The following is a 10813-nucleotide window of genomic DNA, read 5'->3' on the forward strand; positions in this document are numbered from 1 at the left end:
CGCAATCATCTTCAGCCTACATTAAGTTGTAAGGATGTCAAATAGCCAAAAAATGGAGGCTTCCAGCAAAGGCAGTAGTATTTACGCTGCAGCTGTTCAAACAGATAAAGGCCCAGAGGTTCCAGAAGTCGTCTAGCAACATCATTTACTAAGCAAATCCTCCTCTTTAGCAAATATTGAGAAGCAACGTCTTTTTTTTTTTGTTGTTTTGTTTCCGAAGAGGGCTTTGAAATAAAACCAAGCGGCACATTTAAATCAACGATATTGTTTATGCTTTTATTTTGTGGTGGGAAAAGGGTGGGGCAATACTTATGATATTATTACACAAACAAGAGCACCGTCGGCGCCGTCTTTTTAAATCTGTTCACGTTGGCTCATAAATATACTGGCAAACAACCTTGTTCGAGTGAGATGAGAAGAAGTTACGTCCCAAATGAAAATTGCAAAAAGGACGTTTTGTACGGCTATTTTAGAACAACTGGAGGTGGGAAACCCTCAGAGGTTCGACATTATTTATGTCAATAACATGTTCAAGTTTGAGCTGTCCTTGATATCTCTGTAGCCTCGCCCCGTGACGGTTCCCCACAAATTTGCCTAAGTGTCATTTCAAATTTATAAGCAAGCAAACACACACAAATTTATGGTTTTATATCTCAAAATTGCAAAAATATGTTAATTTAAGCTTCTTGGATGAGGCTTCTTGCATGACGGATTTTGTTTCATCATATTGTTCAAAGTGGAAAAACAGTTAAACACTCAAACCACTTCATTCCTCTCCAATGAAATTTGAAAGGAGAAACGTGAGAAAAGACATTTCAATCATCTTTCTAAGTATCACTACAGCCCACAGCCTGTGCAGAGATCAACCAGCTTGTTATTTTAAAACATAAAGGACACGGTGCTGCTATGCTTCCCAAAATTATAAGAACATGATTGAAGTTCGGCATTGCATTTTGCACAGGACATCCTAGGGGGAAAAAAAAAGTGAATTTACGAAAACCCTGAGACAAAACTTCCAGTGTAATCTCAACATCACACCCTCACAGATGAGTCACTTTTATGCAAATCTGTGACACCCTTTACCCCCCCCCCCCCCTTATCTTTAGCTTTGCTGGGACTTCTCACGAGAGGGGGGGCGGACCTCACTTTCATCGAATGCACCTAACAGGCTTCTACAAGGCCTCAAACTCATCCACCCTTTGCTTGGTGTTTCCCTGGCGGATCTGACGAAGGGTCTTGTACTTGTCCCGGCCCCTCTGCTTGTTGTCCGAGTGCAGCACGTCTTGCCTGGTCTTCTTGGTTTCATCCCGGGCCTGTGCCAGGTCCAGGCTCAGGGCCTGCAAAGTCAACAGAGTGGCACAAAGTTAGTGGGCTTTCCCTCCGGGGGCGGAGCCTCCAGCTCCAGAATTACGAGCCAAGCATCTGGATTTGCCTCTGGATTACCACCGAGCCACATCCATATCGGGTTATATCAGGTGGCTCAGTGCGTTGGTGAGACATGGACATGGCCAGAACCTGGAATTACCTGGAACCGCGACCTAAGAAGATGTCATTATTAAAAATGTACAGTATTTGCTGAGTGTATACATCGGCCGCAGGGTTTGTTTTTGTCAGAGCCCTCAGGCACATCGACATGCTTCTCACTGCGGGATTTCCCTTGGTGAACGACCCCCACCCGGGAACGAGGGCAGGTCCGAGGGCCCGGCGCCCGCGACCTCCCGCCGGACTCACCTGCAGCTGTTTCTGCAGACGCTCGTTCTTGTCGGCCTCGGTCACGCGCTCCTCCTCCTGGCGGTGGTCTTCGATGTCCTGCTGCTGCAGCTCGGCGCTGCAGGAGCTGTTCTCCCCGCTGTGCTCCTCCTCGTGGTCGCTCTCGCTGTCCGAGGAAGACGAGGAGGAGGAGGAGGAAAGGGTGGCCGGGGCCTCGGGGGTGGCCGGGGCCACGGGAGCGGCCATCACCAGGTGCAGCTCCTCCCTGGTCTTCAGCAGATCCTCCTGCACCTCCATGGCCTGGGGTCAGATAGAGAGATGTTGAGTGGGTCTGGTTGTCCGGCACGGGTCATGGATTACATTTTTATATGGTTTGTTATTATGTTTTTTCTTTTTTATACATACAGTTGTACATATGTTCTGTTTTCGACACTGTTCGGTCATAAAGTTCATTAGTGAAGCCTGAGGATGAATTCATTCGTTTCACAGGTGACACATTACAACAGTATGGTCATCTGCAAAAGAGCGTCCCTACATGACGCCCAACAAAGGAGAAAGCGACGCAGATAGACGGCGACTGAGAGTTTTTTGGCCGTTGATCAAGACCAAGCGCTGGCGAAATCGGACGTGTGAAAGTACGTCCTCTCAATCTATTCTTAGGAAGCGGCAACTCTGCCGTAGTTTCACTCCTTCAGAGCGCCGTCCCAAAAATCCTGGGATATTTCCGTCGATCCAGTTGCCGCCCGTCGCCCACCTGGCGCACCCTCCGTATTTTAAGCGGCGCGAGAACGCACCGGTTCGGGGCTTCTTGACTTCAGCTTGACTTGAGCTCTGACCAGACCAGGACCAGACCCGTGGGTTTGGACCAGACGACGGACCAGTGAGGTCCTGTCGTCTGGTGGGGGAACGCACCTTGCTCTGCCATGAGTCTGCCTCCTCCTCCTTCACCCTCTTGGCCTCCTCCAGCAAGGCGATCTTGGCACTGTACTCGGCCAGCTCTGCCGCCTGAGGGAACGAGCAGAAATCGCACGTCACTTCAAAGCCAAAAATATGCACCCCGGTTATCTTTGGAAACCTCATTTGTACAGATCCTTATTCGCTGGCAACTCAACATTCAAACCCTCTTCCTGTCCAAATACATGCCGACTGATTTTTAGGGTTCCAGAACCCAGTTACTCCTGTCGGCCGTGAAGGAAATGATATAATGTGAGGTCTAGGTCCTGACTTCCTCTCTCCCTCTCTCCCTCTCTCTCTCTCTCTCTCTCGCTCTCTCTCTGTCTCTCTCTCTCTCTCTCTCGTTGCACTTCCACCGTCAACGCGGTGGAGGAGTGGCGCTCACCAGCTGCTCCTGACTCTTGAGCTGGTCCTCGGCCTGCCTGGTCAGCTCCTCCTTGGCGATAATGGCCTCCATTCGCTCCGTCTCCAGCCGTGTCGCCTCCTGCTCCACCTTCCTTCTCTCCTCCTCCAGCTTCACGGCCCTGTCCAGCTGCTCCCTGAGCTCTGCGGGGGGGCGTAAAACATACACAACAAGTCCGCGACACAACTTCCTGTTTCTAGTCTTTCGGGTTAGAGCCGATGTAGCCAAAGCCACCGAAGTGCAAAAGATTCAACAAAACGGCAAACGTTGTCTCTCCGTACAACCTAGAAAGACTGGCGGACGAATGTGATTTTTGTCTTCTCCAGATTTTAAAGGAGGTTTAAGGCGTTTTTAAGCCTTCAGCTCCGTTACTCTGCATCCAAGCACAGTGAGAAGCTGCAGCTGAGCTGAAAGGATCTCAGTCGCCGGGCGAGCGTCGCCGGGCGGGCATCTCACCTCTCTCTGCTCTCTTGGTGGTCTCCTCGAACATGTAGAGCCTCTTCATGAGCTCCTGCTTCTCACCCTCCATCTCCATCTTCTCCTTCTCCACCGCCTCCCTCTTCTTCTTCTCGCTCTCCAGCTGAGCCCTGAGGAATACAGCACCGACACCGAAGGCGTGAATCCACAATGCGGCGGCACGCAGCGGGCGGGGTACGGTCAAGCTTTTCCAAATGCTTCACGGGTGGTGGAGTTGGGGGTTTGACCGGACGGCCTCTGGGGAGCATTGTCTGCTGTCACTCTCTGGCCGTGGAAATTTCCCCCTTTTGCCCGTCGTTAGTGATTTGGTGTTGGGACTTTTTAGTGTGAAGCGTTGGCGACCTGGTGCCAACGTGCACAACGACGACACCCAGCTCGATACACAAGCACTGGAGCTGCCGTAAAAAAAAACGGCATACATCACTTTTACATTGGGGCCCTTTGCGAGACGATTCCCTCGGAATTCCGAATTTTCACGGCACTATCATTTAACTGTGCAGTTTTTGTCAGTGCAGGGGGCATCGCCGGTTGGTGAGATTTACGTGAGCATTAGTTGCCAGTGATAGAATTTGATTTTTGTTCAGTTTTTTTTTTTGTTACCCTATCTGCTTTGTCATCGTCATCTTGCGCAGCTACAGCGAATAAAAAGTCTGCGAGTCGTCTAATACACAAAGCAATGTTTTTCACATAAGTTTTGCAGCGTGGTTATGTGACTTGTGCTGCATTTATTTATTTATTTATTTATGTGTGCGGTTGGGTGTTAATCAACCCCGTTTCTTTGGCATTGCCTGCACCTCCCCCGGAACTTGTGTCCCTGTGCAGACGCCTTCCAGAAGCACGTGCGAGGACGGGACACGAGGACACTTTCCTAGCGCCGACTTTCTACTCGCATTCTGATTTCTCAGAAGCTGATTGCACCCAGTTCGGTATAAATCGGCAAATTACGCTAATAAACGACAACAAACCCCAGTGGTTCTCTGCTATGAATAATCTGTCAGATTACTCACATTTTTCCCCTGACGTATTTGGTGTTCACGAATATTTTTCAGATGGACACACAAATACTTTAGATGAACCGCATTGCATTCATGTGTGAACTGCCATGTTAATCAGCCAAAATTGCGGACTTCACGTTCGTGAATTTTTTTAGAAATTCAAGTATTTTGATAGTTTGCTGTTTGCACGTACATGATAATTATTCGACTATGTTTTAGTTAAAGTCAGCAAATCCCCAAAGAATGTGCACACGTGAGCGCGAGAAAGATGTCACATGCCACAGAGGAACATTAGGAGCATGCGTATTGAGCTCCTTCATAATATTTACTGTAACTAACTATGGACACGGTTCTATGGAAGGGCTTTGCATTCACAAAAGAATACATATATTTGACACCTTATCTCGTAATTATGAGATCAGGATTGCGTAATTACCAGTATTATCTCGTAATTATGAGATCTTAGATAGTAGCTCGTAATTATGAGATAATACTCATAATTACGAGATCCTGATCTCATAATCTTAGATATTAGATATTATCTTGATCCTGATCTTTTCTCGTAATTACGAGGTAAGTTAAGGACTCCCAAACCGGGACGTACATAGGTGTTTGTATCTGCATGGGGGACAGTTATTTCGGCGCTTATTTTTTATGATTATTTATTATTATCATTATTATTTTTTTTATTATTATTATTGTGTTTTTCCCCGATTTTTTTTATTATTTCTCTCTTTGGCATTTTTCCAACTGAAAGTGTCTGGCGCAAAGCAACCGCCGAACCCACGGACATGAATGAGGTGTCGTTGGATCCGGGGCATCTTAGACGTCTTGCGGTCCAAGTTTGATCCACATCGACGTGGAGCAGGAAATAAACTTTTTTTTTTTAAACGCGATCCGCGGAGTAATCGACGGCGGCGACTTTTTAAACCGACGAAAACCAACACTACCGGCGTGGATTTTATTTGTAGGTTTTTTTTTTCCGGGATTTCTAGTTTCCTGTGCACCTTTCCATCTGCCGCTGCTGCTTCTCCTCCTTGGCCTGCGCCTTCATCTGCTGCACCTCGATGGTGTCGGTCTTGCGCCGGCGCATGTAGAGCTCGTGGTTCCCCATGCAGAGCTGCAGGATGCCTTTGTTGACGCGCAGGCGAGGGGCGTAGAACACAAAGTCCTGCGGAGGGAGTGGGGCGCGCGTTAGGGTTTGGCGTTCTCGCTCACGTTCCACTCCTGACTCTCATTGTTCAGATTCATCATCAGTTCCCCTCCATCATGTCCAGGCTGCTGTACTCAACCAAAAGGGGCTGATATGACCACTTACGTGGTGCTGGAGCATGCCTGTAGCTCTGCCACCCCTGCTCGCAAAATAAATAAATAAATAAATTTTTGGAGGAGTCCCGTTTTGCCAAGGGTGTTTCTGATTCTCCTCAAGGGAACACAACGCTCCGGGCCGCCCACATAAAACCACGTCGTTATTCGTGAGTGACGGCACAGCGAGCTGGAAAAAGGCCGTTGCATATCTATTTGAGAAGCGCCCAGATGGTCGGCATTGATGAAGGGGGAACTGCTAGAGTGGCGGCTTAACAATTCTGAAGTATTAAGCAACTTGGAGACGGTCCCAAATGGGAGCTGTATTATCGATACACGGCCATGGAACAGGTGGATGTGACTTATCTCTTATCACTGTTTCACATGCATTCCAATGGCACAAGGCCGCTGCAGCGCATGGGGGCGTAGAGAACTCAGAAAATATACCCAAATAAAAGTCCAATGACTTTAACAGGATGCGGCCGGCGCTGCTGGTCCGCGGTGAGGTCTGCAAACCGTGGTTATTACTTCGCTTCCTCTGTTTTTGTTTTTTTCTCCTCCAATTTCCCATGATTTGACCTTCTAAATACACAACAAAGCACACTTTAAAGCCTCTGTTTCCAAATACTCACTGGAGCTTTCTTGTCATTGGGCTTAATGATGAACTTCTTATCGTTGAAAGAAATGTTCCTGATTTCACTCCAGGGGAATCCGATCTTTGGACTCAGTCTGAAAAGAGAGAGAAGGAATAGAACAGTCACCCATCCCTCCAACATTTTAACATGGACGTCAGTGTGTTTTGGGTGTGTGTGTGTGTGTGTGTGTGTGTGTGTGTGTGTGTTCTGGGTTTAAATATGCACGTTATATTTTATAGGCCCCTTTCTTAAGTAAACACGCATGAACTCATCCTCAGGGCACACAGCAGGGCGGGGCGCAAACCCCCGCGTAGCGATGTCAAACGGAAAGGAAGAGAGACAGGTCAACGTCCGACTGGAGGACGCCACGGCAACGCGGCCGTGCAGTCAGACGTGCGGTGGGATCAGTGACCGGCAGGTTCGGGGCCCCGCGCCTGGACCCCCTGCACCCCCGGGGTCTTTAAACGCACGCCGCTGCTCCCGGAAAGTCTTTTGAAAGGTAAGAGTCTGCCGGGGTGCCCGCCAGTAATGCACAGGATGCTCCACCTGTCGTCCTTCTCGTAGATGTTGAGTCCCAGGGCGTCCACCCCCAACCACAGGTCCGTGCTCTTGCGGTTCTTGATCTCAAAGTAGTTGACGCCGTACATCTCCAGGTCCTGGGCGATCTTCAGGTACTCCAGCGTGGCGTCCTCCCTGCAGGCAGAGGACGAGCGGGCTACACGTTGATGGAATTGATAAAAGCCAATGAAATAACCCGATGATGGGTGTTGCCCACTGTGATGTGATTCATGTTCTGTGCAGGATGCATTTAATAGCTGAATAACACTGAAGGAGATTTATTGAAACGGATCAACTTTTTAAAAGTAATACGTCAGGTTAAACAGTAAATGTCACATTGAATGTAACCCACTGACACTGGATGCATGAGACAGGTAGGTGACAGACAGACAGGCAGACAGGCAGACAGACAGACAGGCAGACACTCACTTCAGCATGGCTCCGTGCTCGCCGTGCCAGGCCTGGATGCGCTCCTCCCACTGCTCCTTAGACAGGTTGTGTTGGTCCAGCACTCTGCGGCAGGTGAGACGGGTGTCGTCCCGAAGCGTTTAGGTGGAACGGGAAACGCTGTGTGTATCTACACACAGTGTGTATCTCTACACACGGTGTGTAGATACCCACAGTGTGTAGATACACACCGTGTGTAGAGATACACACTGTGTGTATATACTCAGTCATAAACCAAACGGATGGTACGGTGTCTAGCGGAAGAGGCTGCATCCTTTGTTGCCGGAGGTCGATATGTGACGGGGTCACACACGGTAAAGTAAATGATTAAGAGGCCGACAGCTTGAGAAAACACTGCACAGAGACAGAGCTTTTAGAACCCGAAGATGAAAGGATTCCAGCGTTTAAAGGAGAGGTCAAACGACTCTTTTTAAGCAGTCACATCTCACTGCATCCTGCCTTTAAAACTGGCAACCACACAATGTGGGATCATCATGGCAGGGTATCACAAGCTGTTCATTCCACCAAGCACTTATTAATATACAGGGGAAATAAAATGTAAAAACTATTCAAATATACACTTCTATTTGTCATTTACAATTTCAATTTTCAATATTTTTTTTAATTTATTCCAAACGAATGAAAAATGGGTGAAAAAACGAACCTCCTGGGAGGGGACTATTTGGTCTTCTATATTATTACATTATATTATAATATTACGTTAGCTTTATGATATTCTCACTCTTTTATTTTCCATGGCCGCCCAGATTTGACCTAATTAGGCATAACGAACCCCAATGAAAAACGTGAACTTAAATGTCTTGGGTTCTGAGGCGGGGCGTGGTCGTCGCGAAGCCCTGGGAAGAATAAAAAAGGCCTACGTCAGCAGGAGGTTGGGGGGCCGGGGCGGCACCTCGCCGCGCGCTCACCTCTTGGCCAGCAGGCGTTCGGACGCCAGGTAGCCGGGCTGGTGCGCCGCCTTGCTGTAGTTGCCAAACTTGGCCTGGACGGCGTAGGAGGCCAGCAGCACGGCGGACTCGGGGGGGCAGTAGAGGTCGTCCCCCAGGATCCCCTCCTTCACCTGGAGGAAGAAGAGCTTCTGGGTCACGTCCTGGATCAGCTCCTCGCCCACGTCCTCCGGGAAGAACTTGGCCCGGAACCTGAACTGCAGCGGGGTCTCCCTCCGCACGCCCTGCGCTGTGACCTGGGGGTAGAATAAAAAAAAAAAAAAAAAACAGAATAAAGGGGGTAAAAGGTGAACAGTGGTACAATATATTTCACTAGAGTAGCTAGAATGAATGAGCACAGCTTCATCTTATAAATAGATTATAAGTATGAATATATTATAAATACACTTGATGCGGAGATGTTATGCAGTGCTTTGCAGGACGAGATCTAAATACATTTGAAATAAATTACATAAGAAAACCATGTTATAGTTGAAATTTAAACAACATTTACATTTTTTAGTTTTAAGATACCAAAATAAATGCAATTCTTAATAAAAAGCAGGTCTCTGTTTGCAAAATTATTATCTATATAGTTCAGTATAAGTCTTTAAAACGGGCGTTTGGGGTTGCCATTCTTAAAGGGAACAATTTTTTTTTCTCTAAATACACCACCCAGGCTTGTGCGGCCTAACTAGCGCCCTCTTGTGGCCCCTGGGATCGGGCCCCAGCCCTCCCTGTGCCAGACTGGGGCTGGCTATGAAGTGACTCGTTGGTCAATCCACCGTTTTTACCTTCTTATCGAAGCTCAGCCACGTGGAGAAGCCTTTGCTGTCCACGAACTGCAGCCCAAAGTACCACACCTCCCTCAGGCCGATGGTCCTGGCCACCTGCGATCAGCAGCAGCATCACCAGGGCGGAGAGGATCATGCGATCAATGACATCTACAGTAGCACACAGCTAATGTCTCTATGGCATGTCAGTGTTATAGGATGGAGAGTGGAGGATGGAGGATGGAGGATAGAGTATGGAGGATGGACGATGGAGAATGGAGGATGGAGGATGGAGGATGTGGAATAGAGAATGGAAAATGGAGGATGGAGAGTGAAGAATGAAGGATGGAGAATAGAGAATGGAGAATGGAGGCTGAAGGTTGGAGAATGGAGGATGGAGGATAGAGGATAGAGAATGGAGAATGGAGAATGGAGGATGGAGAATGGAGGATGGAGAATGGAGGATGGAGGATAGAGAATGGAGGATGGAGAATGGAGGATGGAGAATGGAGGATGGAGGATGGAGGATAGAGAATGGAAGATGGAGGATGGAGAGTGAAGATGGAGGATGGAGAATGGAGGATGGAGGATGGAGGATAGAGAATAGAGGATGGAGGATGGAGAATGGAGGATGGAGAATAGAGGATGGAGGATGGAGAATGGAGGATGGAGAATAGAGGATGGAGGATGGAGAATGGAGAATGGAGGATGGAGAATGGAGGAAGGAGGATGGAGAATGGAGGATGGAGAATGGAGGATGGAGGATAGAGGATAGAGAATGGATGATGGAGGATAGAGAATGGAGGATGGAGAATGGAGAATGGAGGATGGAGGATGGAGAATAGAGAATGAAAGATAGAGGATGGAGAATGGAGGATGGAGAGTGAAGATGGAGGATGGAGAATTGGAGGATAGAGGATGGAGAATGGAGAATAGAGAATGGAGGATGAAGGTTGGAGAATAGAGGATGGAGAATGGAAGATGGAGGATGGAGAATGGAAGATGGAGGATGGAGAGTGAAGGATGGAGGATGGAGGATGGAGAATGGAGGATGGAGGACGGAGAATTGAGAATGGAGAATGGTGGATGGAGAATAGAGAATGGAGAATGGAGGATGGGAAAGGCGTCGGCTCTCCGCAGCGGGCGGTGCGGCCGCACTGACCTGGTCGAAGAGCTGCTTCCCGGTGGTGTTGGGGTGGAAGGAGAACTCCAGCTCCGCGTCCATGGTGGTGACCCGAACGTTGACCTGCGGAGAAAGGGCCACCCGGGGGGGGGGGGGTCACACCACGGCCCTCAAGGCCCCTCGTCCCTTAACGCGCGCACGTCGCCGCCTGGGGCTCGGGAGGCGTGAGAAGAGCAGCGAAAAGCGACGACATACCAACAAAACATATCGATGAAAGTCAGTCCTCAGGCCCGGGGGGAAGGTAGTAAGAGCGCGTATGTTATGTATTTATTTGTTTTTACTCATTTTTATTTTACTTCTATCAAATCATTGAGTCGAAAAATGTTAAAACTGCTCATGCAGATTTTTAATAATGGCCAGGTTCATATAAAAGTTATTGATTACAGGGTGAACCTGAGGGATCTGTCTTTGCTGCTGTATTTTCAG

General features: G+C 48.5%; 1 protein-coding gene across 1 annotated transcript; it reads right to left on the reverse strand.

Annotated features, from left to right (window-relative positions):
• Positions 1-1172: 1172 nt before the first annotated feature.
• Positions 1173-10444, reverse strand: ezra (ezrin a; the record flags this gene model as incomplete). The annotated part of the gene is made up of 12 exons (XM_080012217.1): positions 10367-10444; positions 9226-9321; positions 8414-8688; positions 7467-7550; positions 7026-7172; positions 6477-6573; positions 5547-5710; positions 3524-3654; positions 3050-3210; positions 2623-2715; positions 1732-2010; positions 1173-1337 (listed from the first exon to the last, which is right to left on the reverse strand). Exons 1-12 carry the CDS (start codon positions 10427-10429, stop codon positions 1173-1175), a joined length of 1755 nt encoding a protein of 584 aa, XP_079868343.1. The 5' UTR covers positions 10430-10444.
• Between the last annotated feature and the right edge of the window lie 369 nt (positions 10445-10813).

Source organism: Zeus faber (assembly GCF_960531495.2).
Source record: "Zeus faber genome assembly, chromosome: 13".
NCBI lineage: Eukaryota > Metazoa > Chordata > Actinopteri > Zeiformes > Zeidae > Zeus > Zeus faber.